This window comes from Talpa occidentalis, unplaced genomic scaffold (genome assembly GCF_014898055.3).
Source record: "Talpa occidentalis isolate TD23 unplaced genomic scaffold, MPIMG_talOcc4v2.1 talOcc4.10, whole genome shotgun sequence".
Lineage (NCBI taxonomy): Eukaryota > Metazoa > Chordata > Mammalia > Eulipotyphla > Talpidae > Talpa > Talpa occidentalis.
The window spans coordinates 8,090,521-8,117,000 of record NW_023600993.1 but is presented as its reverse complement, the minus strand read 5'-3'; the positions used below and the strand labels follow the sequence as shown (position 1 = coordinate 8,117,000).

The window sequence follows — 26,480 nt, the reverse complement described above, 5'->3', positions numbered from 1 at the left end:
TCCCCACGGGGGCTGCACCAATTTCCACTCCCACAGAGTAAGAGGGCTCCCGTCTCTCCACGCCGTAGCCAGCACTGGCTGCCGCCGGTCTTTGGCGTGGGCCACTCTCCCAGGGCGAGGTGGTGTCCGCGGCAAACACTGAAGCAAGCTTGCCACCAGCAGACACTGCTCTGCACATCTTCAAATCAATCTTAAGAGGCAGGAACTATTTTCCGGATGAGGGCACGGAGGCCAGAGGGCTGAAGGCCCCATGAACGTCACGTGGGCTGAGTCTCTAGACCTTTGGCTGCACACTCTGCGCTGTTGTAGAGCTTTCTTATTATTGTTACTGTCATTTTGCAGGTACTAGGAGAGGCTGCGTACCCAGTGGTGGTGCAGACCCAGTGAACCCTCTCCTCCCTATCTCGACTGGCCAGTCCTGGTGTCCCAGGGCCGAGGGGGCTGGTGAAATTGTCTCTGATGTGAATCAGTCGCCTGCACACGCCGAGCATTCAGTCTTGGCCTTATAGGGAGGAACTTCCTCCAAGTGTGTCTCAGCCAGGCCCTGGGCCCCAAATTCCTGGTGGGTGATGTGCACTCTGCCTGTGATAACAGCTCGGCAGGGCTCCGAGGGGACAGCGCCTTGGCCGCATCTCCAGCTCAGATAACAGAGGAAGGGAAAAGCGTCTCCACTTTATCTCCTGGAAAGCTGGCCAGGCTTGGGCTGCGAGGGCTGTGGGGTGAGGCCAAATCTCGGCTCACGGGCTTTCCTCCTGCCTGGGGACCTGCGGCAGGGAAGAGAGCCTCCTAAGAGGGCAGAAGCTACCCACGGCCCAGAGACAAGGCCTGGTGCCTTCTAGCATCCGGGCTGCCTCCCTCTGACAGAAGGAACTGTTCATCTGGCACTCACACTGCAGGTATTCACTGAGACGCCCCGTGGGCCAGGCCTTGTTCAAAGTACTTTCATATTTCAGTTCATTTAATCTTCTCCACAACCCCATGGCCTGGGCTCTGACGCCATTAGACTCTAATTTTACAGGTGAGGAAATCAAGGTCCAGGATGAAGTAACTTGCCCCAGGCCTTCTAACCACCAGGCTTTCCTACCTACCGTTATTTACAAAGAAATTTTAAAAAGCTGTTGATAAGTACTCTAAGGGTAGAGAGGGTGGAGAGTACTGACGGGGGTGCAGTTACTACCTGCTGAGGTGGTGATATTTCAGCTGTTTTCCACGCAACAGAGAACAGTGTGGGATCAACGGGAAGGGCATTCCAGACAGAGGGAAGAGCAAGTACAAAGATCCTGAGGCTGAGAAAAACAAGCCCTAGTGGGGAAAATGGCCTAGAAAGTGAAGACCTGCCTGTGATTAGAAAGCTGGGTAGTGCCTAGCTCCTTACCCCCCTCCCTGTGCCAGTCCTGTCTGAATCCCTGGGCACTTGCTGACTTCACCTCCTCTCAGCTATGGGACCCCAGGCAAGTGGCTTCCCTTTTCTCTGCTCGGGCTACAATGAGGCCCCTGGAAGGGAGGACACCCTGACCCATAGCTGCCACCCAGATGTGTGAGGTGGTTACTTCCAGGCACTGTGTCTCCTGGCAGGGGTGGGAGGTGACTGTAGAGGTCCTGAGCTGCCAGAGAAAGTGCTAGAGAATATAGATCCACGACCAAGAGACACACAGAGACTGAGGGAAGAGTCAGGACATGGAAAGCCTCATGTCATCCCCTGAGCACCAGCCCAACAAGTGCAAATACTCTACAAGTTGCAAGTTCAAAACATTAATTACTGTGACTCTGACCTCCACGACAGAGTCAGGTGCCCACAGTCTGGTCTCCTTCACCTGCATTTGTCAGGCTTTGGAAATGCAGAGACTAAGAAGGACAGAACAAGACAGAGAGATAGACTGACAGAGATAGAGACACAGAAAGGGAGAGACAGGTGGGAAAAGAGTGGGGGGTGGCCTGTACCTTGGCGGGAGGTGGGGATGGGGTGGCCTGGACCATTTGAGCGGGACACTGAGAGATGTGGAAAGGTTGATTCATGGTGACAGGCAAACCAAGAGAGAGCAAAGATGGAGTTTAAGATGATAAGAGAAAAGGTGTAAACGCTCTAAATGCCCCTAATTGTGGCACTTTAAAATGGTGAAATTTTTTATGCTAAGAGAATTTTACTACAGGGGAGAAAGAGAGAGAGAGAGAGAGAGAGAGAGAGAGAGAGAGAGAGAGAGAGAGAGAGAGAGAGAGAGAGAGAAGAGCAGACAGCAAAGAGACAGACCAATGGAAGGACAGACTTCCTGGATCTTAACTCTTCAGATCTGTTTGGCCTTTGGGACTCTAGGTTGATGGCGGGGAAGGGACTGGGGGCTTGGGGTCTCTGGATCAGAGCCAGGTCCTGCAGGGTCAGTAGGTCTGGGGCTGGGTCCCCTTTCACCTGGTGCCTGGCTGTAGAGGGGACAGAGGGAAGAAACTGGGAAGTATCCTTTTGCTGCCCACCTGCTCCCAGTAGGTTCTCCCAGCAGTTGTTAAATGGGATAACACCCCTCCCCCCCCACACACACACCTTAAATGGAGGGGGGGGGGCAGGGATTGGCATCACAGTAATTAATGTTTTCAGCTTATAACTTGCAGAGTGTTTGTGCCTGTTGGGCCTGGTGCTGAGGACAAGATCTGGGGTTCTCCATGGCACCCATCAGCAGAGTAGGGAGATGAGAAGACTGGGCTCCCAGGGGTCCAGGGCCCTGCTGGGGGTGACACGGTGCTCACAGGCAGCACTTCGGCTGAAGCAAAGGACAAAGACTGTCGCAGAACGGAGCACTGGGATCTGGGGTCTGTAGCAGCCTGTGGAGTATCAGCAGACCAGAGGGGGCGTGGGAGCCCCCAGGGTAGGAAATCAGAAGGATGGGGAGGTTGGGCCGGGCCGGGACTGCCCCTTGACCCTCTCACATGCCGGCCTGCCTTTGCACCTTTCACGACCTGAGGGTCCCCTCGCGTGCCTGGGGTGCCAGGCCCTTCTTCCCGGGTGGCCCTGAGGTCGGGCTGGCTGAGGTGGCTGGGCAGAGGCAGCAGTGCCGGATCTGGAACTCGGAGATTAGACTGGGCGGGGACACAGGGGTGCCAGTAAGGTCGGGGTGCTAGGAGCTCCGCGGTGAGCACACCCTGGGATGTCGGGTTTGCTCCTCTTGGTGAGGAGCCAGCGGCGCCTGCTCGGCCCCCTCCCCGGCCCGCGGCCGAGACCCCGCCCCGGAGGCGGAGGCAGAAGAGGGGGCGCGGGGCCGTCTCGGGTCCGCCCCTCGGCGCCTCCGCCCCGCCCTGCCCCGCGCCTCACACAGCCGGGGGCGCTGGGGCTGCGGACTCGCCGACGGCGCCGCGGACAGACGCACAGACAACGACCGGAGCGCTGCGCGGTGAGTGCGCGCGGACCCCTCCCGCCCCGGGTTTGCTCTGCCCCGCGGGCCCGCGCCCCCGCCCGGCCGCCCTCGCTGCCCACGGCTCAGGGGAGCTTGGACGCCCCGACGGCGCGGTGGCCCCAAGGACGCGCGCTCGGCGCCGCGGGGTGTCCACGCCCCCAGCCCGCCCGGGTCTGTCCTGGGGTCGCAGCCGCAGGACCGCGACCAAGCACAGCGCACCCACCCTGCACAGATGCGGCGCAGGGACGGGGGTCGGAGTGTGCGGGCAGCTTCCTGCACCCGCAGGTCCGGCCACCCTCCCCACGGAGCCCGCTGACACCCTCCCCGCCGCGGCGTCTCATCCGCCCTGGCCTGTCCCACCGCTTCCTGACCCTCACCCCACCCGTCCCGAGGCGCTCAGGTCCCAGCTCGCCAAGCCCTGAGAGAGGAAGGCTCAGGGCAGGGCCCTCTTTCGGGTGCCACCCCCCCACCTTCTTGCTCAACAAGTCTTTAGACACCCCCCAGTCACGCTGCTCCCCCCCAACCCCCAGCCAGCAGAGGGTTCTGCAGCCTCTGCGTGGGCACACACACCACCCTCGGGATGGCTGGTAGGGTGAGCCAGCTGCTTCCCCGGAGGCCCCCGGGCCACCACCCCCTGCAGTCAGTAGAAAGTGCCCCCCCCCCCATTCTCACATGTTCAGGCTCTTCGTGCTAATCTCTCACACCTCACTTTTGTACACTCCTGCTTCACACATACCTGCCTTGTATACGGGGGTCTCCCGACACGCGGGCCTCTCTATCAGTTGTGTCTCTCTTAAATTTCTGTGCTCCCTAACACGCATGCGCATCTGCCACACACGTGTGTCTATCACACACGTCTCTCTCACATTCACACATGTGTCTCACATACCTGCAGGCACAAATTGTCCCCCCTACATAAAAATCTTGCACAAAGTCCCATGCACCCCTGAAGCTTCCCACCCTAATGGACAGTCTTCCCAGCTAACTTGAAGGGGGAGGTAGGGGGTGGGTGGGGAGGGGGTGTGGGGGGAGGTACTTAGCTGAGGCTGCCTTGCACAGCGTCCTGGGGAGCTGAAGGGGTGGAGGAGGGGCGTTCATCTGCAGAGTGGACCTGGGTCCATCCCCCCTGCCCCCCACTCCTCATCACTTCCTTGCATCTTCTCTTCCAAACAGGGGCGCCCTCCCTCTCTTCTTTGCTGTCACAAGGCCTTACACCACCTCAGCTTGTGACAGCCACTTGGGCTGGTCCAAAGCTGTTCTGAGCCAGCAGGTGAGCCATGACAGGCCAGAAAAACAAGGACTGGGTCTGGTCAACACCCCGAGCCCCTTGAATAAGGATGCAAGGCCTCCCCAGAGTGAGCCTGATGCGGAGCAGGCCTGGCATGGAGTGGGTGATGACGCGTTTGTGGCTGAATGACTGGGACTCTGAACCTCACCTTCCTCACATGCAAAGGGAGGGGCTGGGAGCTATGGTCTCCCTGCTCCCTCAACTCCCCACCCTCCCCTCCTGATTCAGAGCTGTGTGATTGGGGAACAGGCAGTGGATGGATGAAGTAAAAGAATCTTATTCCGGTGGTGCAGACCTGCCAGCCCTGGCCATGGCTGGCCTGCATATTTTGTTTGGCTCTTACTATGTTAGTATTATTTTTAAAAATTTAATTAGTTGCCAGCTTTTGCAACTAGGCAGGTTTCACATAGAGGTTTGCATTTTGTCTTCCGAAAAATGACAAGATCTGGCGTTTTGGGTTCCACAGCCCCTCATGGTGCCCATTGACTGGTGCTGCCTGCTGGAAATGGGGCAGGAGCACCATTTGGCCACAGTCCCTACCTGACCCACTCCCCCATTCTTCACTCCTCCCTGGCTTGCTTAGGCCTCTGCATGAGCTGTGTCTACTGTATAAACTAGGAGGTTTTGCTGCATTTCCCACCCAAAGGTGGGCCCTGGGCTAGTCCCTCCACCCATGGCTGGAGAGAGCCTGGAGTAAGCCTCATAAAATTTCAGGCCTTTGTTATTGGAGTGCTGAGTGGCAGCCCAGGGGTCTGGATCACTGAGCATCTCTGAGAGGGCGGCAGGTACTTTCTACTGGGCTCTGGGGCATGGTGGCCTGGGGGGAGCCAGCCATCTCAGAGCCAGCCAGATCCTTGAGCCATCTGGCAAGGTCACAGTCTTACCCCTGTTTGACAGACAGGGAAACTGAGACTCAAAAAGGGTCTCCCAGAAACCAAAGGGTAGAGCTCAGATTTCGACCCAGGTTTTACTGATCCTAAAGCCAAACTCTTTGTCCTCCTTCTTGTGAGTCCATGGAGGAGGGACTTGGTTTCATGGACCCTGGGCGAGTTCTGTGAGTCAGGTCCACGCCTGATACAGAGTAGGTGTTTAATAAGTGCTTGTGGAAGACTGAAGGAAGTGAAACTGTTCTCTGCAGGGGTCAAGGTGGAGTTAATTTCAGGCCTAGGGTGAAGCCCCACGCAGCCCTGAATGACCTCTGAGTTTCCCTTTAACTGGCCTGAAAGTCCATTGCAGTTCCCTGGTCCAGTCTGGACAGCTACTCTGTGACGCCGTGACAGCCCAGGTGAAGACCACGGGAGTGTCTTGGTGTGTCCTGTTGGCAGCAGATTCAGTGTTTTCTTATATGTGGGGACTGTGGGTGGGTGCATTTCCCCTTAAGCCCCTGGTGGACTCAGTGTCCCAGATGCCCTACAAGAAGGCACTCAGGCAGAGGGACAGGTGGTTCTCATCTCTTGGCCGCGATCCCTTGGGTGGCCTCTCCAGGGGTGGCATAGGGTGGGGCAGTCGCTGTGTTATTCATCCCAGTTCTCATGCTGCTGCTGCTCTTTGTGCCCACGTGTGTGGCAGATTCCTGTGAGCTGTATGCCCTCAGGACATGGCCTCCTGGAAGTTTGTTGACTGAATGAATGAGGGCCAGCCCACTTAAGTGCACTTGGACTTGGGGGTGGTAGCGGTCCCACTGGCCTCTTCCTTGTATTGCCTGGAGGTTTTCTTTCCTGCTGACTGTGCAGGGTGGCGCAGAGGCCTGGCCCTCCCTTCCATGGGCCTTGGTCTTCCTTTCTGTGAAGAGGGTGCTGTGATAGTTTTCTGGTGCATGTGAAGAAGGAAGTGGGTGGAATTCTGGGGTCTGCAGTTCAGGAGGCTGAGATGTGCCCTGGGGTACAGGTCCAGCCTGGGCTGGGCTGCCAGGTGCTGTGCTCTGCCCAACTCCTGCCTCTGCAAGGGTGCGGCACTGTCCACCAGGCTGGAGCTGCTGCAGTGGCCTGGCCCTCCTGGGCTGAGTGTGGGGGATATGTACAAGCCCGAGCATGATCACAGGAGCCCACAGTGTAGCTGGGGGTTTGGTGGGGGGTCGGGAGTCAGACAACAAAGGAATGAATGAAGTGATTTCAGATTGGTGTATATGCCGCAAAGGGCCTCCAGTCGGCAGGTGGTCACCCAGGCGTGAAGGGGCCGGTCATTGGAGGATGCTGGCACAGGAGTGGAGCACAGGGAGCATGCATGACAGGACAGCTAGTGCGAAGGGTTGGCGGTGGGAGCCTGCTCGGTGTGTGCAAGGGGGAGAGGGGAGGCAGGAGTGAGAGGAGAGGGACAGAGGTGGAGAGGAGGCGGGCAGGGAGTTTGAAGCGACTAAAACTGATTTCTGTTTCAAGATGCCCTCCCCGAAAGCAAGATGGGGAGGCCTTGTGCCTCTGTGGAGGGCAGTTGGCAGGGGCACCAGGCTATTTGATAGGCACAGATGAGAATTGGCTCTGTGCCAGGCAGCATGCTGCGGGCAGGCCTTGTCCTGGAGAAGCTGCGGGCAATGAGGGAGACAGGCTGGTAGGCAGACTTTGGAGACCCAGGCTGGACCGGTGACTTGCATAGATGCTGCTATAGCCTGCGACAGAATATCCTGCAGCCGTGGAAAAGGAGGCTGAGCTGCAGAAAGATCCTCAAAATCTGGTACGAAAATAGGTGCCGAGTGGCCCGTAGAGTACGCTGCCTTGTGCGAAAGTAAGAAATGCAAACACACCTTGGCTTGTCTGTGCGTGAACCAGCCTGGGAATAAAGCTCCAGGAGCGAGACGCAGCGCTTGCTGTGGTCACCTGGGGACAGGTGCAGGCCACAGTGCACATGAGGGCACGCTTCCCACGGGGTGCTTTTTTCTAGCTTCTGGTTTTCGAACCATGTGACTGTTGCCTGCTGAAGTCATTGCAGGGAGTAGCAGCTGGGCCGCTGGTGGGTGGGTGACTGTTCATTTGTGAGGTTTGGGTGAAAGTGTCTAAGGATGGTTTTTAATTCCCTGCTTTACCGACCTTGTCACGGAACCCGCTGACTTCTTCCTGGCATGGTATGCAAGTTTCCACTGTGATTAAAATGAAATGGTAACAAAGTCACTTTTTTGCAAAGTTTGGCAAAAGGACAAAAGAAAAAACCCTCTTTTCTCTTCCCCCTCCTCCCTTTCCCCTTTTCCTGTGGGTGTTTCCTTTTGGCAACTGCTGGCTCTTCCTGGGGTGGGTGCCCCACCACCTACTGTTGTCGGGACCCTGTACGCACAGCCCACCACAGTGGCCCGCCAGGAGCTCAGCAGCAGCCCCAGACCCGGGAGGACCCGCTAGAGGGCGGCAGGCAGGGTTGTCCACGGCTGGCGTCCTGCAAGGCTCTGACCTCAGCTCTGCTGCTCAGACCGTGCCCCCTTTTGGTCAGTGATTCACCCCTTTGAACCTCAGTCTTCTCATCTGTGAAGTGGGCAATATAAGTCCTATCTCTTAGGGTTGTTGGAAGGAAGAAACAAGATCATTCCTTCAGCAGGTACCGGATACTGTTCTGAGTGCTGGGGAGAAGTTTCTTCCCCACCCCCAAACTCACAGTCTGGTGGGAGACCCGGACACAGAGAAGTGGGTGTTTGCTGTAGTGTCCCACGCTGACCCTGCGTGTGGGGAAGAGCAGACGAAACTGGTCGGGACCTGAGAGTGGGGTGGGCAGTTTAGGGAGAGCGTGAGGAGGCCTGTACAGCAGATGCCTGGGTGCAGTAGGTGCCTGCATTCTGGCAGGTACAGATTTGGGGGCCACAAGGTTGGGGTCTAGAGCTAGACCTCATGGGATTGTGGAAAGCAGTACCTAGCCCTCAGGGAGGGTTAAGTAACCTGACTGAGTGTTCTTGGGAACAGCCAGGGAGAGGCTGTGAGTCAGGGTTCCTGGTGAATGTCTCCTTGGGCTTTCATGCCCGGCACTGGGTTCCCCCCACACCACAGCGCTCGCAGTAGCCTCTGGTGTGGGCTGGCCCATTTACTCTGGGGCCTTCCTGAGGGCCCCGAGGACATACACAGCCAGCTCTGAACAGTGGGGACCACCCTGGAGAAGAGCACAGAGATTGGGGGCCAGGGAAGCTCGCCTTGCCGGGGTGGGGGTCGTCAGGTCGGGCTTCTGGGAAGAAGGGAGAGTGGCACTGTGATGTGAATGTCGAGGGGGACATTCACAATGTCCACGGGGACAGGAGAACACTTACTTTCCCTTGGGGAGCTGGCCCGGAGGGATGTGGGCAGAGTCAGGCTGTGTGGGTAGTTGAAACCCAACACTAGAGTTCCTCAAACCCTGTCCGGGGGCCTGTGCCGGGCAGCCTTGGAGCGCTTCTGAGCAGAGGGGGGACAGGGCCAGATCTTTGGCAGCCCTGGGAAGGGAGCAGGACAAAAAGCAGGAGGCCGGTGAGGACAGGGAAACCCAGGCTCGGAGGGGGCGTGCCAGGCTGCAGTCCCACAGCAGGGAGAATGAAGAACTGGGGCAGGAGCAACGTCTGTCCACCTCCAGGCCCTGCCCAGGCAAGGGACCCTTGCTTACAGGGCACGACTGGTACGCACGCATACACACGCCATGCCTCACCTCCTTTGGGCGGCTCCTTCCCACCCCCCCTCTTGGGTGGTCATTTTGCACCATTGTCCTCACAGTTATTAGAATTTGGAAACATTGCAACAATGCCTTCGTTTTCTCATATATGGAGATTGTTGCAAAGAACGTGCTGGTTTGGAAAAGGTTATTTCCTTCCTCTAGGGTGGGGAGTCTGTCTTTTCGTGGGGGAAGTGCTGTACTGTAGGGGACCAGAGTGACCCTGCCTTGGTCCCTGTGCTGGCGAGGAAATGGTGGGAAGGGCTGTTAGGAGCCTGGGCCTGCAGATAGGGAGGGGATGGTAAACCCACACGCTGGCAGAGAGAACAGAGCCCCTGCTGCAGCCAGGGGTGGACTTTGCCTTCAGACTTGTGGCCTCGGCCATCTTATCTCCTGGGCCTCAGTTTCCTAATCTGTGAGTTGGGGAAAGCCCTCCTGGTTCTGCTGTCATTTGGTATCTAGGGAAAGCCTGAAATGTGGGGTGACCCAGCCAGGCCAGGGAGGCGCAGAGGACACTGGTATCCCTGCTTGACTAGAGTCCAGGCTTTTCTCTCTAGCCTCCACTCTTCTACCTATAAAGCTGGCCGCTGCCTGTGCCTGCCCAGCAGGCGTGCGGAAACTGAGGACGGTGGGAGGCCGGACACCGTGGCTTTGGTGGGCACAGCGTGTGGGGCTCCTGTTAGCCGGATTATTTGGTGGGTGCACCTTTTGCCCCTCTTCTCTCTTGATCACTGAGCTGCTGTTGGGTGCAGGGGCCAGGCCTTGACCTTCTGAGGGGGGGCGCACTGGTTCTTGATAAGCATCCTGGGGTTTCTCCTTTCTCCGACCTTTCTTCCCCATCCCGACCCTAAATTCCCAGCCTCATCTTTGCTCACCAAGTATGCTTGCAGCGATTCAGGAAATTCTCTTCTTTTTAAGTCTTTTCGCAATGAAACGTTAGGTTCCTGCGGAGCATCCCTGAGACTGCGTCCCTGCCCCCCATGGCCCGGGGCCAGTGAGCGTTAGGGAGCTAGGGATGGGGTTTTGGGCAGGAGACTGCAACCTGCTGGGGGGTGCTGGGGAGGGATAAGAGTGGGGCAGCTCAGGGGTCAGGGGACAGGGGCTCTTGACAACACCAGCCTCTTGGAGGCACAACCAGCCATAGCTGCTTTGACCCCCGAAATACAGGCACATGGACACACCAGCGTGCACGCGCACACACACACAACCACAGCTGATCCCTGCAATTTCCACATCAATTTTGCTAGTCCTTAGGGACCGAGAGATTAGCCATTCTCGTAGTGGTTTGGTGATAGCCAGCACCCCAGTGCCCCTTATCTGTTCCCCTGCATTCCTTAAAGCTGATTAATTCGCATGCTGTCTGACTGTGAGCACCCTGTGGCTCTTGTCCGATTACAGGGCTGATGAAGCAACCCCCCTGGGGGACTTGTGCTTTTCTTGGAGAAGAAGCCAAGGGGGTTGGCTTTCTCTTCCTATAAAGTGAGTTTCAGCCTCATCCCACCATGCTTTTAGCCATGTCATCCTACCCCCTGGCCTTTACATTGTACTGAATATTTAATTTGAAAAATGCCTCTCCTGCCTTTACTTATCCCTATTTTAAAGGAGACCTATGATCACAACTATAGATAGAGATTAGGACCTCTTGCCCTAGATTAAAAGAAATACAAACACCCCAGAACTAATTCCTGCCCTCCTGCTGCTCCCCCCTCAGCCTTGAGTCCACTGAGTCCTGCGCTCTCTGTTAACCAGGAGGGTTGGCAAGTGTCAGGGAGAAGTTCAAGGCCCACTGGCACTCCATGGGGAGTTAGTTCTCAGGGTCTGAACTAGTTGGAGGAGGAAGAGGTGGGGCTGATTGCCCAGCACAGGGACCTGGAGATGTCTGCCTTGCCCCTGAGATCTGCCATCAGTGTGGGTGTGGCCCGGCACCTCTAGCCCCCTTGCGAAGGCCCTTTCAGCTGTGAGGGCCACTAAACACCTTGCATCTCCCGGGGGCTGGGGCTGAGCTGGGAGCCTTGCACGCTTGAAGCAAGATCCTGTCCCTGTGCACAAACGCCCTCCTCTCACCTGTCCGTTCAGCTCAGGATTACACATGGGGTGGAGGGTAAGGGGTGGAGTAGGGTCAGGTAGAAGGAGACAGAGACAAAGAGGCCAAAAGCCAAGCCAACAGACAGGAGATGGCGATGATGATAGTCAGGCAGGGCTGCCCCCAGCAGCCTCCGCTCCCTCAACCGCAGCAGCATCTGGAAAGAGGCGCCAGCCAGGGAAAATGCCTTTGCATGGAGGGAGCTGCAGAGAGCAGCTGTGAGTCTCCCTGGAGCCTCTGCAGTGCCAGTGCCCCAATTTATTTGCATGGCCCTGAAATTTAGGAATTTCTCAGGTCTGCCACAGGGCACGGTGTGTGGCAAATGGCCAGGTCTGGCCCAGGCTGGGGGGCTGGACTCCCAAGGCCAGCAGAGGGTCAGTGAGCAGGACCCAGCTCTGTACACCCAGAGGTTGGGGCTCAGTTCAACCTCAGCTCTCCCCCCGGCTGCTGGGTGACTTTCGCCATCACCTGGGCTGGATGTCAGCCACCTCTAGGCCATGCTGGCGGGGCCTGGGGAGACGGTGTAAAGATGCCAGCACCAAGCCTGGCGAACAACAGGCAACCAATACTCGTTCATATAAAAATTTAAAAATTGCTGGCCCCCGCTGCTCTGAGTCTCTCACGGCTCCCAGTGTGCTCACGCCCTCTGCTTCCCCTGAGCAACCGCATGTTCATCCCTCAAGACCCCGCTCCATCTCCCTCCTCTGGAATCCTCTCCTCAGAGCTCATGGCTGCCCCTTTGACCAACCTGCCTCTGTACACGGAGCTCCTGAATCTTCAGGGCTTGCGGGGACGGTGAATAACGAGAGGTGTCCACCACATCCTCAGAGAGTCGTGGGCTCCACCCGCTCCTCAGCGCCTCAGCTCCTCTGGCACCTGGGGCGGGTGTGGTTGAAGGTCGGAGCCCTGAAGCCCAACCCCTCTCTCCACCTCCCTCTCTTCAAGAGAACACCCCGGGTGGGGAAGAGCCGCTGCTGTTGCGCTGGAGCAGCCTTGCAGCCCGGGATGCATCCCTGCGGGGCAGGGGCAGGGAAGGGAGTGTGTGAACCGCTTGTGCAGGGCAGGCCCATGATGCTGCGGGAGCCCCTTCTGGCATGAAGACCCAGGCTCCACGGGCCACCCCCCCCAACCCCACACACGAGAACCACAGTCCACCCCAGGGGCGTCCCTGGGTCAGACGCCTCCTGCCGTGGCGGGGGCTCAGCAGACACAGCAGCTGGTACCCCATCCCTCCTGTCCCGGCAGCCCCCTGCTGAGCTGCTCCTGTGAGGGCACAAGGGGGGCTGCTCAGTTCAAGAAAACACGTTAGAGGCAGGGATGAGGGGGCTGGGCAGAACCCCCCAGTCCTGTAGCTGATGAAGGGCCAGTCGGCCAGCACTGTGGGTGCTGTTGGCATCACTGATGAGAAGTGACATCAGCAACCTGTGCTCACCTGGTGCAGCTCCTTACAGGTGCTTCTCCCCCAGCCTCGCCTCGCCAGGCCCCGCTGAGCTCTCCCTCGGCACTGGGACCCTGGTCTCTCCCCCTGGCAAGGGGGGCTAACCCTCTTTCAACCCCCCCAAGGCTCAACACAGGTGGAATGAAGGGCAGAACCGGGGTGGGGGCCACCCCAGCCCCGACATGAGAATAGAGACTACCACTGTGACCTCAGCAAGGTTTTCTCTATCTCTGAAAGGCCCTTTTGGGGTGAGCGTTGGTGACACATTATAACATCCCGTGTTCTCACAGCCCTCATCCAACCCTCTCCACCTCCCGCTGCCCCAAGCATCTTGAGTGTCTGCCCTGGGCCAGACCCTGGGCGAGGGCTGAGCAGGGGAGCAGGACCTCTGCTCCAGAGCCCATGCAGTGGGGAGACAGCAGGCAGACACGCCAGCGCAGAGGTCAGCTCCGCAGTGTGGGGAGGAACCTGCCAGCCCTTGTCCCTGATGAGCCCCCAGTCTGGCCGGTGGGGAGGGCGAGATCTCTGCGGTGTGGCCAGTAGCAGCATGTGCCTGGTCCTGGGGCCATGTGAGCTGTGTCATGGTCAGCCAGTCTGTCTGCCTGAGGTCTGATGGGAGAAGTAGGGGTGGATGGGCTCGTCCAGACTGTGCAGAGGGGCCGGGAGCAAGTCATTGAGGGGCCAAGGAACAGTGAGGTCCTGGCATGGGTGGGGGGTGGGGACGGGCCAAGGCAGGGAATGGTGGTTGGGGACATTGGGGTGCAGTGACCCATGGATTGGGGCAGAGGTGGGTCAGGTGAGGGCAGCCAAGCGAGGGTGGCCTGGCCTGTGTGTCTCTCAAGTCAGGGCTCTTGGTCTTCGACTTCTCTTGAAAACGCCTCCTGTATCAAAAGGAGAAGGAAACATGAAAGCAAGAGATGGCCTGCTGGAGGCCTTAGATGGGATGGGCACCCTCTCAGCCCCTCTGCCCCCTTGGGAGACCCCCTTACTCCCTGAAGCAGTCCTTTCTGCTTCCTTTCTCAGCAGGGCTGGACTCTGCTCTGCACCCTTGGCCTCGATCCCGGGACTACAGAGGGGGATGAGCCTGCAGTTTCTTCCCCTGCCTGCCGCAGCTCCTAGAATCCCACCTGTGTGCCTTCCGGGAGGCAGCAAGTCCCCCAGCAGCCAGTTTGTTCTCTGGGAGGGGGTACCCGCTGAGGACGATCTCTAGATCCCTCTCTGCTGGAACAAGCATACTGTTCTTGGTTTTAAATCACAGAATTTTATTGACTCCTTTTTTCCAACATCTAGTGAGGTCATCACATAGAAATTTTCTTTTAGTGAATTGCATTGATTTTTAAATATTGAACTACCCTTGCATTCCCGAGGTGACCCTACTGGGGTCCAATATATTACTATTCCTGTCCTATGCTGCTGGATTCAATTTTCTAATATTTTATTTAGGACTTGGCAGCCAGATTCATAAGCGAAACTGGCCTGCACTGCTCTCTTGTAGTATCCACGTCTGCTTTTGATATCAGGGTTTTTCCCTAGTCTTATAAATGAGAGGAGGAGACTCTTTTTCTCGGCCCTGGAACTTTGTTTTTTAATGATGGAAATTATTGCCAGCACTGACTGTACCAGGTCTTGGGCTTGCCTCTGTGGATAACTTTTTATTTTTTAATCCACACGGCACCCTGTAAGGAGCACAACATGCTTCTCATTTCAGGGCTGGGCTCTGGGCCGTGGTCACAGGCTGGAAGCGGCTCAGAGGGGCCTGGAATGCTGGCCAGTTTGACTCCAGGGCTTGTGCTTTTTATGCTCCTCACCACAGCACGAGAGCTGTCTGAGATGCTGGCTGTGGGAGGGCCATTGACCTTGATCTGCTTTTTCCAGAGGGCTGGGAACAGCACTGATTGAGCATCAAGAGAACTTTTCTAGCTCAGCTCGCCCACCTGCTGTCCCACTCACTGCCCCTCACCCATATTTGTCAACCGACCCATTGTGTGCCCTGCCAACTGGACATCTTGCAGCCATGCTAATGAACCCTCCTGCTAGCTCACTTCCCAGCCAGCCATCTTCCATCCCTCCATCCGCCCGCCTGCCCCGCCAGCTACCATCTCTTAACCCACCCATTTGTCCATGCTCTGTCTGCCATCCATCAGCTCTCCAACTTCATCTCTTCAGCTGTCCAGCCATATACCTGTTCACATACCCGGCCACTAAATCCACTTTCTCATTCATCTCTTCTTCATCTGCTGTCCACCCACCCACCTCTTCACCTACCCATCTCCCATCCTGTCCATCTGCCCATCCACCCACTCTAAGAGCTGGGGGGTAGGGTTTGGATATGTGGAGATTCAGGACAAAGGGCCCCCTGGTGTAGGATAATAATATGATCAAAGATAAGGGGGTGGGGACCAAAGTCCTCTAGTTTAGCAAAAATTGGGTGCATGGAAGGCAAATGAGGGTAATGGGTTTGGAAGCTAAGTGGGAGCTAACTGGGGAAGGACTGTGAGTGCCTCCCTTAAGAGTTTTCACGTTGTCCTTGGACTAAGAGTCTTCTATCTGATGTCCACGAGTGAGCTCCGGGGAGTTTAAAATCACGTACAACAGTTTTTGGTACATGCCCACATACCTATTAAAGCTGTGCCAAATGACAGAAAACCTGACCCAAGTTAATCTAAGCAAAAATAGGTTCAAGCCATTATAAGGTTCAGCTTTTCAGTTAGCTTCAGGCATGGCTAGATCCAGGTGCTCAGCAGCTACGACTAATGATTGTTTCTCTTTTCCCCCCACATCTTGGCTTTTCTTTTTTTCTTTTTCTTTTTCTTTTTTTGAGTTGATTCCAGCCTCATACAGTCTCCACCCAATGACAAGACAACTTCAGGAAGCTCCAGTGTGAAAAGATCATGTCATGTCTAACACAGTGGGAAAAGGGAGGCTGTTTACCCAAGAGCTCACTGAATTGAGTCTCATGGGCTGGCACCCACCACTGAGTTAGACACTTTTGGGAGAGTGGGAGACACTGATGGGAGTGACAGTGCAGTGGGGTGGACTCCAGAGTGAACTCCAGGGGCTGGACTGGAAAGAGGGTGAATGAATGCACGATGGTGGGCAGAAACCATGTTGTGTCTACTACCCAGCTTTGTTCATGTTGCCTTCTCCGTGGTTTTTCTCAGATTCTCCAAGGAGCTATAGGTGGCAAGGAACCTTTCAGGGTTTTCAGGAGGGGTGGGAGGAGATCGGAGAAGTCCGTGAGGGCAGAAGCAGCCAGAGGGTGCCAGGGTACCAGGACCTCTCAGAGGGAGCGAGGCCCAAGGTGTGAGTGGCTGTTGGGGCGGTGGAGGGCCCGAGACCCAGGTGGGGGAGCAGTGAGCTCAGTCTTGGCTGTAGGCAGGCTGGTTCTCAGGGCTCCACCCTAGGAGTGTTTCCCCTTTCTGGAGTAGTGACTTGTGGGGAAGGAAAATATCAGCTCCCTCCCAGTGCCAAAAGCAACATTTCCTTTTCTCAAAGGTTGATAATAAGTCACCAACATTCATCTTTGTAATTTTTCACCTGCCTACTTTGCTAATGAGATTAGCGATTATGTCCACAGGGTCAGCTCTCGCCCAAGGTTTAAGGAGCTTTTAATTCATTTCATTGTTTTATTATGTTTTTAGGGAGGAGAGGGAAGGGAGGGGTGAAAACCTGGCTGCTCCACTTGCAGGATGATTTTTCCCTGTGTTCTCATGAGCTCACCCTGTTGAAAATCCTCAGGGGGGCCGATGAGCATGTGAGCTCACGGGGCTCCCGGCACCGGCTCTGCACGCCACCAGGGTCCCACTGCCCCTCAGTCCTTTGCACCCAGGATTGACTGAGAGACCCGGTGTCCCTTAGCTACCCCGCCTGTGCCTCCAGCCTGGCCCGCTCACCCCTGGCCTGCGCCCTGGCAGCTTTCCCAACAGCAGGAATCCAGACCCTTCCCTGAAGCCCCCACCCTGGAGCCCTGGCCTATACTCTCGCCTTTTTGTAGGTGACGCCATCAATTATTAAGACCTTTTGCCCGCGAGGAAATGAGGGGAAATATGACTTGAAAGACGGACGCTGAACACGCTCCCTTTTCTCTTGCTAATCCGTGTCTATTTTTCACATCCTTCTCCTCCTCCTTTCCACTTCTCCTGCCAACGCCCTCTGGTTTGTTTCCTTTTTCTGGGCTACATTAGTCGGCTCTTTTTTTTGAAAATTTTTCTTTAAAAGGTCTCTTTTATTGTGAAAACGCACACATAGAAAAAATGGCATAAGAGTCAGCGTGCAATTGAACAAACCCACTTTTAACCCCCCGAGGGCCTGTGGTCTTTCCCCACCTCCCTCCCTGGTTCCCACCAGCAGACTTCCACGGCCTCCACTCCCAGGCTTCCCAGTCCTGCCTCCTCTCTGCATTCCCTAGATGCTGTTGTGGAGGTTTCCCTGGTTTTGTGCTTTCTGTGAATCCATCTTCCCCAGATGTCTTAAAGGGGTGTCTGAAGTCTCCTCAAGTTCAGTGACTTGGAGGTGGCCCCACTACTCTGTTAGAACAATGTCTACAGAATGAGCCAGAGGCTTTCCCTAGTGAGAGAGTCAGCCTTCTCCTCTCTCGAGTGTCTCTCCTTCCTTGATTTCCATGCTCCCGCCTTCTTTCTCTCCTTTTCCTACTCAGCTCATCCTCTACAGCTCTGTTTTTTGTTTCTGGCATGCCAGCCATGATGTGTCAAGCTTGCCCCTGCCTCAGGGCCTTTGCACATGCCATTATCTCTGCCTGGGATGCCACTCCCCAGGATTTTGCACGGCCACCAAATTTTTACCAGGCAAGTCACAGGTAAAATGTCATATGTGAGTCCTGCTCTGACGACCCCCGATAAAGGAGTGCGGGCCTCTCCTTCGAAGCCTCGATCCTCATCTTATCTGTGTGTTTCTCGTCTCTTCCCTCCACCAGGGACTGTCACATCCCAGTCCCTGTGGTAGGTAAGGGCAGGTAGCAGGTGCGTAATGAGTATAAACTGAAGGACTCCGTCTGTACTCCCTTGGCCAGACAGCCCTGGATTCAAATCCCTGCATCACCTTTTGCTGTAGGTGTTCTCTTGAGCAGATCTTCTCCCCACTATCAAAAACTGGAACATTTCTATTTGGTATGATTTGGTAGGCTTTTTGGGGGGTTTGGGAATGCTCCAAAAGTTTTCCATATAAACTAATGCTAATAACATTCCTAGACCTCAAAGATTATTCACCAGATCATACAAATAGGAATGGTCTACTTTCAGATGGGGGAAGACCTCTGCCCTGTCTGGGCCCGAGTTTCCTTATCTGTAGAACATGGTTAAATAAAATAAACACCCTTGGAAGCTCAGTCCAGCATTTTGCTCTGTGTCAGCATGGAGGAAGTGATAGTTAAATATGAACCTGATCAACAACTAAAATTCCTCCTAATATGTTGTGCCAAGAACAAGTTTATTTTTCCCAGTGAACTAGATGACTTCCTCTTATCAGACAAGGAGCACCAGGTCATCCTCTAATTTCCCTTTTGGCTTTGGCTGCCAAGAAGCTTACAACTAAAGGGAGGTCCCAGGAGCATCCCTTATTTCCTGTTGGATCTTCGAGGCAATTCTTTCCTTTCCTCTCCCCTTTGATACACATTTTGGCCCCACAGTGCACATGTGTTACTATTGTTTTCCATTGTGACATACATTCAGTTGGCCCTTTTAACCATTTTTACATATACGGTTAAGTGGCAGTAAGTACATTCCTATTGTGCAGACATCATCACCATCCGTCTCCAGAATCCCCATCTCTTTTTCATCATCTAAACTGAAACTCGTCCCCATGAAACACAAAGTCCCATCTGCCCCCTCCCCTAGCTCCTGGCAGCTCCCATGCTGCTCTGTTTCTATGAATCTCACTTCTCTAGGGTCTGCCTATAAGTATCATCTGCCTATAGGCATCATTTGTCTTTTGGTAAGTGACCTGCTTCACTTGCCATAATATCCTTAAGGGTCATCCATGTTGTAGCAAGAGTCACAGTTTCTTTCCTTTTTAAGTCTGAGTAATATTCCATTGTATGTGTAGAGCACAGTTTGCGTGCATTTTGTATTTCCCTTCATCCTCTGATGGCATGTGAGCTGTTTCCACCATCTAGCTGTTGTGAGTAATGCCGCTATGAATATAGGTGTGCAGATACTATTTTTAGTAGTTACTTTCTCACATTTCTGAGCCGGGGTGACCCCAGGCTAAATTATAACTTCAAGGAAGGTTTGGGGGCCATTTCCAGTTAACCAGCTTAGCCACTTTTGCCCAGGTGTGTGTGCTTGTGTGTAGCAGACCCTGTGGCCATTGCTGGTGTCTGGTTTGGTTTCCCCTCACCTGGAGGTGCTCTGTCTCCCAGCTGCCCCAGGTGTTGGCTCTAATGGCTTTCACCTGGACTCTTCTCTAGACGCTTGCCCTTGGCCAACAGGTGTCGTCCCAAACATGGTCAGTGGGCAAACAGCCTAGTTGCTGGTTTGCGACGACCCTGTGGTTGGCTTTGAGAGCAGGGGATAGCTGGCCGGGCAGGCTTGTGGGAAGATCAGGGGACTGTGCTGTTGTTGGCCATGCCTGCTGGCAGGCCTTGTAACTCTGATTGCTTGTGTGATTATAACTGGTGTTTCTGCCAGTGTCCCGCATGTTTATTTCCCTTCTGTCATCTCCAGCTGTCTGAAAGACCCAATGTTTTGATAAACTTGTCTGTTGCTCAAGCGAAAGATCCTCTGCCGATCTTTGAAAAGTTTTTGAGTCATACTAACACTAACCTGAGACTTTACTCTTGTCTAGGGCTAGCCGATAAAAATGTCCAGTGACAATGGAATTTCAGATAAATGATAAATATTGCACAGAAATACTTACACGAAACAGTGATGTTTTGTTTATCTGAAATCCCACTACAACTGCAGGGCTTGGATTTGTATTGCTAGTTCTGGCATGCCTGTTGTCAGAATCAGATCAGAGAAGTGGAAAAGGGAAGGATTTCCTTACCGCATGACTGGATGTTAGTAAGCCAGCCCCACTTGAGATAAAGGTTGCACTGGGAAAGCATCGGCCCCCAGGGTCATCCAGTCAGGAGAGCTTGCACCCGGGGCCTGTGGTGGGCGAGTCGGTGGTGATTTAGCTCAGGGGGTGGTGTCACCTTGAAGGGACATGGTTGTGTTTTAGGTGGGGGACAGCAGCAAGGGCAGCAGAGAGGAGCTTGCAGCTAGGTTTGAGCTGGCTGAAGTGCAGGCCCATCCAGGAGCACAGCCGATGCTGACAAGTCTACCCCCAGGTGCCTGGGTGGGGCCTGGCTTGTTTACTCTCAGCTTCCAGCCACCTGTCTCTGAGATGCTTGCCCAGTGTGTGCCCATCCCCCACACTGCCCTGTCCTGCCCATGGTCAAGTTACAGCCTTGAGTATCTGCCCCCAGGCTATGTGAGAAGCCCCCCTGCCCCATTCCCAGCAGGGATAGTGACCAAGCCCAAAGCTGTGACTGCCCAGACCCTGCCCTTTGCCTGGCCTCCGATCTTGCTCCTGCCTCTCCACCAGGACGTGCTCCCTGGTGCTACCTGCATGTAGGTGGCTCCCTGACTTTCCCTCTGACCCAAATGCCCATTGTCATGGCAGCTCTTCCTCTTGGAGAAGGCAGGAGAAGATGCCCAGACCCCACTCACCTGGACCTCAGGTTGCCAGCATTCTGCCGCGATCCTTTCCTCCGCCTGGGTTCACACCGTAGTGATGCAGAACTCTTTAAACTGGAACATGCCAGCCGCTGCCAGCCGCCACACCTCACAGAGTGGTCAGCTGCTCTGTACTTTGCTGAGTCCTCAGTTCATCCTGGGAACCCGTCATTAGCCCAGGTGTCAGCTCACACCCAGTGGCAGAGGGAATCCGGTGCGTGCTGGGTGGTTTTCTAGAGCCGCTGCTCCTCTTGATCCACTTTGAACTGATTGGGTCCCGGTGGCTCTGGCGTGCCAGCGCTGCACGCCCACCTCCCCCTTACTGTGGCTAACAGCCAGATAAGCAGTCATGTGACCTTCGTAGGAACGTGGCATCAGCTGGCCACATCGTGTTTTCACCTGGCCGCTGGGCTGGTGGGGGGGGGGGCCGGGTCAGAATGGACTCTCGCCCAGCGCTGTGACTGGGAGGAGTGGACGCTGGGGCGCAGGTGGCCTGGGACAGGTTGGCACATGCCTTTCCCGGAGGCCCAGTGCCCTTGGCCACCGTGCTGGGGGTGGGTGGGGGCAGCCAGGCCTCCCCAGGGGGCTCAGCATCCTTGTCATTCCTGTGCGGGTCTGTGTGGGTCCGCATCTCATTGGTTAGATGTGGTCACAGGCCCAGCCCTCAGCCAATCACAGTGAAGAGGGGGCAGGGCCTCGTGGTCAGGCCCCGCCCCTAGTGGGCGCTACCTCCCGGAGGCTGGTTCGGTACCTGCTGGTCCAGGGGCCCAGTGGGGTGAGGACTATTGTCCCAGCTAGACTTCAGAAGTTAGCGGCTGAGATAATTATACTCCTCCGCTAAACACACTATTATCTTGGCGGCTTATTATCTCAGGGCTTGGCAGAGTCACCAGCTGGGAGATGGGGGTGGGGAACCTTGACACGAGGCAGATGGGAAATACACCCCGGTTACCCTCTCTTTGCCAAAGAATGGAGGATTGGGAGCCCTCCTGGGGACCCCGTCTGAGGCGGTCAGTTTCTCAGGGCAGGGAAGGCTGGAGAAGGGCAGGACCTGGGTTGGAACAAGTTCCACACAGTGAACTGCACCTGCCACGCCTCCTGCCTCCACAGAATCTGGCAACCAGCGCGAGTGCTGGGCCGGGTGCAGATGTCTGTGGTCGTTGACTGGGCACCACACCCACGGTGCGGTCCAGGGGCCCTCCCAGGGGTCATCTGGGCCAGCTGGCATTATAACCATAGAATTACTATTATGGAGAGGCGTTACCACCTTTACCAGTCCCACAGAGTATGGCAGAGGCTGTGGGGGTTTTACTTGGCATCTCCCTGGCTCCTGCCTCAGAAGTGTGTGCCCCCCTGACCGCAGTGACCCAACCTTGCAGGCACTGGGCAGCCAGAGTGTTTGCTGGCCAAAGTCTGGCTGCTGGGGCTGCCTCTGCAGGGAGGTCAGGGCCCCTTCTCAGTCCCTCCCCTCTTGGCTCTTCTTTTCAGATTAGAGGGAGCACAGGCTCTGGTCCATGGGTGTTTATTGGGGGGCATTCTTGGGCTCTGGGCCTGAGGACTAGGGAGGGGAGGGCGTGACCAGATATGCCAGGCCTGGAAAGGAGATGGTTCCAGCCCAGCATCCACCTGATGGTATTGTCAGGCTGCAGCCATGGGCTCTAGGCAGATGGCTGGGATTGAGCTGGAGTATAGGGGGGACTCTTTGGGTGGTCGTGCATGTGCATGCTTGAGAGACTTTTCATGTTTCCTAGCATGTGAGTGAGGTGCTATGTGGAGGACCAGGGTGGGACTCTGTGAGTGACTGTGGACAACTGTCCCCAGGGGTGTGAGTGTGGCTGAGAGTGCAGGCATGAGTGTGAGTATGCGGTTGTGGAGGAGTATGTCAGAGGCACACTGGGGTCAGCAGCCCTGAGAGGGGGCGTGTGGCCACCTCTGTATGGCACCGGTGCCCCTCCTCCCCCGGGGGTGACATGGACCTTGCTCTGTGCTGCAGACCTGTGCACATGGGGGGGCGTGTCCCTGGGGACGTCAGGTCAAGAACATGTATGTGGCGGTGCCTGGATGGCGGTGGCTGTGTGCACACGCTGGGGTAGGTGCCTGCAGGGATAAACACGTGCTCCCGAGTGCTGACAGGTGACCTTTCCGATTCCCCTAGGATCTCGCGGGACAGGGGACGGTTTGTGGCTCGAGGCGGCCCCTGGCTGACTGCAAGACCATGGCACTGCTCTTGGAGCCTCCCGGAGCCTGGTTGGCACTAGCCCTGGCCCTGGCACTCGGCTCCAGTGCCCGAGTGGCGGCCCAGCCGCAGGACTGCACAGGTGTGGAGTGCCCACCACTGGAGAACTGCATCGAGGAGGCACTGGAGCCCGGCGCCTGCTGTGCCACGTGTGTGCAGCAGGGCTGCGCCTGTGAGGGCTACCAGTACTACGACTGCCTGCAGGGTGGCTTTGTGCGTGGCCGCGTGCCTGCTGGCCAGTCCTACTTTGTGGATTTCGGCAGCACCGAGTGCTCCTGTCCCCCAGGCGGCGGCAAGATCAGCTGCCAGTTCATGTTGTGCCCTGAGCTGCCTCCTAACTGCATTGAGGCCGTGGTGGTTGCCGACAGCTGTCCGCAGTGTGGCCAGGTGGGCTGTGTCCACTCTGGCCGCAAATACCCCGCCGGCCATACCGTTCACCTGCCACCTTGCCAGGCCTGCCACTGTCCTGATGCTGGTGGCGAGCTCATCTGCTACCAACTTCCCGGATGTGATGGGGACCCCGAAGCCATGCCAGCTGCTGCTGCTAGGAACTTCTCAGACACGGAGGAGGGGGACCCTGAGCGGCACTATGAAGACCCCTACAGTTATGACCAGGAGGTGGCTGAGGCAGAGGCGGCAGCCACCCTGGCAGGGGAACTCCATGCAGGTGCAGGGGTCCCTGCTGCTCTGGGAGGCGGGAGCCACCCACCTTCTGCCATCCAAGCCACCCCCTGGTTGGCTGCTCTCCCCAGGCCCACGGCAGCTGCTGCTCTGGGCCCCCCAGCTCCTGTGCAGGCCAAAGCAAGGAGAGTGACAGAGGACAGCCAGGAGGAAGGGGAGGAGGAGAGGAAGGAAATGACGGTCATGGAGCAGATGGGACCTAGTCACAGGGGTCTGGACACAGTGCCCACCGCAGGGCTTGTGGGGCCTGGTCTCCCTGTCCAAGAGGAGGGTGAAGAGGCCAGGGAAGGACCAGAAGAGAATCTCATCCCTGATGCCCAGGCCACCCCCCGAAGCACGAGGCAGGAGGGAGCCGGGCCCAGTGTCCTCCCATCACAGGCCACATCAAGCCCTCCTGTGGACCCAACGAAGCCCAGCACTCACACCAGCCTGAGCACATCTCCCCCAGAGGCATCCCGGGTCCCACCCACCCAGGAAGTACCCAAGGAGCTGCCTGTTCTGTCCCGCTTTCAGCCAGAGGAAGACACAGACCCCAACTCTGTCCACTCTGTTCCCAGAGGCGACTCTGAAGGTAAGACTCACATACTCTACAAACCATTAGGTGTCAACTGTGAGCAGGTCCTACTGAGCCCTGGGGAGGCAGGAGTGGGCCAGCAGGACAGAGTGGACCAGCAGGGCCCTGGTTCACAGGCCGGGGAAGGAGGGATCCTCAGGAGGTATCTAGGAAGACTTCCTGGAGAAGGGAGTGTTACAGAGCAGCCCCGATATAAAACGGGTTGCCTGGCTATGGGTCCTCACCCGCGCGCTGAGGAGCACTGGGGTTTCTGCAGTGTTTCTATCCACCCGCCCTGCTGCCACATGTGTGACCCAGGCCAAGCCTCCTAACTGCCCAGGGTCCCACTTGCCTGTCTGTCAAGTGCTGTTGCTGTCGCTGGGCACTGATGGTGCATTTCACCCCATGTGTAATACAGGGTGAAACTGTAGCCTCCTTCTGGTCCAAAGCCCCCAGCTCAGCGCCAGGCTCTGCTTCCAGCGTGCCTCAGGAGGGTGGCACAGAGCACTCACCTTCCCTGGGCATCTCCTAGTTGCCAGGCCCTGTTTCTGTGACGTGATCCCTCCCACAATCAGGGAGGTGGGCTCCTCATTTTCAGATGACCAAGGACAGTGGGCTCCAGGGCTCCCGCTTACCCAGCCCTGAGCCCACAGTGGTGGAGAGACTGTGAGTGCGGGGCTGGGGCTGAATGAAATGCACCTGTGCTGGAGGGACCAGGCTCTGAGCGGGGTACAGAGTTTGGGCTGCGGGTTTCCAAAATGGATACAGCCCCGCCCCCGCCCCCTGCCTTTTACTGCTTGAGGCTTCTCTGTGGCTCTGAGCCTTTGGAATCCCGGAGAACTGCTTTGTTCTCAGGAGCCCTAGTGGTTTTTTTTTTTTTTGCCTCTGCCCTGAACTTTTTCCAATGGATTTTGGGGTGTGGCTTTGACGAAGGCTGCTTGGTGGTGGGGCCCTTGATGATGTGCCCTTATCCCATCTGGGGGCTGTCCTGGAAGAGGGCCCAACACATGCAAAACCCAGAGATGAGAATAAGCAGGGCATGGCCAGGCCGCTGCAGTTCTGGCGTGCAGGAAAGGAAGGTTCCGGAAGTTAGGAGGAGGAGGTAAGTGAATTTCAATAGGACCCAGGAGCTTGGCCTTGGCCAGACAAACAAGGGTGCGCCTGCCACCCCCCTCCCCCCATTCCGGCTTTCCTCCTTCTATTCCCCCGACACCACCCATTCCTCACCCATTGACATGATTGGGCTTCACTACTCCCATCGGCTTACTGCTTGGGCCTCGGTTTCTCCATCTGTAAGTGACAGGGAAGCCCCTCTTTCGTGGGGCTGTTATCAGCATTATGTGAGCTAACTCATGTCCAGAGCTGGCGCAGAGCTTAGTACTTACTGAGTGCTAGAGAATGAGCCATTAATATTCACCACCCATTCTTCAGTCCACCCCTTATTTACAGATGTTGACAGAGCACCTGCTCTGTGCCAGGGGTTGAGCCGGCCAGCAAGGCAGGCACAGCCTCTCCTCCTGGGGTCTAACCAGGGAGGAAGGCTTCGGTGGCTAAGCCTGCGCAGGTTTACTCGCGGGGAAACGGAGAGCCTCGTGATAGAGTTGGGCTGGGGGGAGCGTGGTGGGGAGGGTCGGGTGCCCCACTGAGCATTGGGCTGGGAAGTAGGGGCCTCTGGCTGCTATGGGGGGTGGGGAGCACTGGGAGCCCCTATTAATGGAGGGGACCTTGGTGGGGAACAGCTGGGGAGGTATCTTTGCTCTGCTTGCCCCTTGCGGGTGGGGGTTCCTGCTGAGAGATGGGCTGGGGGGCAGGAAATGACCCCCCCAGTCTTGTTGCCATGGCAGCCCCTGGGGCCTAAAGAAGGTTTCCAGCCATTGCCCCAGGCTCGACTGGGGTGGGGTCCTGTCTTTGAGCCTGAGCTGTGCCAGGGATCCAGGCTGCCTCTGAGCAGGTCCAGATGTGGCCTAATGGAAGCCACATGCCTAGCTCCCTGGCCAGGGAGAAGGGTCTGACGTCTGTTGTCACTGGGGGTGGGGGTGGGGCAGGAGGCTTTGTGAGGGCAACTTCTACCACTGGATTGGCATGATGGAGGGAGCTGGGACCACCCCCAGCTGCCCTCTGGGGCCATGAGGAAGGGAACCCTTGGGTATAGGGCAGCCCTCAAGGATTAGGAGGTTCCTGGAGCAGCTGGAGGCAGCCCCCTCCTCTTGGAAATGGCTCCAGCGTAACCTCTGTGGGCCCCGGGAGCAGGGCAGGAAAGGGGCCCCTTCCTTGGGACCTCTAGTAAGCAGATTCTGCAGGGCGGGGTCTCTGGATGCTTTGACATTCTGGTTAGCAGACCAACTTTCTAGAATTCAAATTATATTAATTGAAGACACCACATAGTGACTTACCCCAGGCACCCTGGTAAGTGCTCCATGGTCAGCGCCTGCAGTCCTTACTCCACAACAGGGCAATCAGGCATCTTGCCAATGGGGACATGTGCAGAAAGTGGTGGATCCAGGAGTCCCCTGCGTTTCTTCATATCTTAATCCCCACAGTCATTTTTGAGCATCTAG

At 56.4% G+C, this 26,480-nt stretch overlaps 1 protein-coding gene across 3 annotated transcripts in view; it reads left to right on the top strand.

Annotated features, from left to right (window-relative positions):
- The first annotated feature begins 3,293 nt into the window (after nucleotides 1–3,293).
- The window catches only part of FBLN2 (fibulin 2), a 54,742-nt gene continuing 31,555 nt past the window's right edge, over nucleotides 3,294–26,480 (top strand). For 2 of the 3 annotated variants that reach the window (XM_037523731.1, XM_037523715.1), the window contains exons 1-3: nucleotides 3,294–3,377; nucleotides 4,554–4,650; nucleotides 22,608–23,940. In XM_037523731.1, coding sequence (XP_037379628.1) covers nucleotides 22,668–23,940 — 1,273 coding nt within the window. In that variant the 5' untranslated portion in view covers nucleotides 3,294–3,377; nucleotides 4,554–4,650; nucleotides 22,608–22,667. The remainder of the gene's footprint in view (nucleotides 3,378–4,553; nucleotides 4,651–22,607; nucleotides 23,941–26,480) is intronic. The other variant, XM_037523724.1, reaches the window with a different exon arrangement.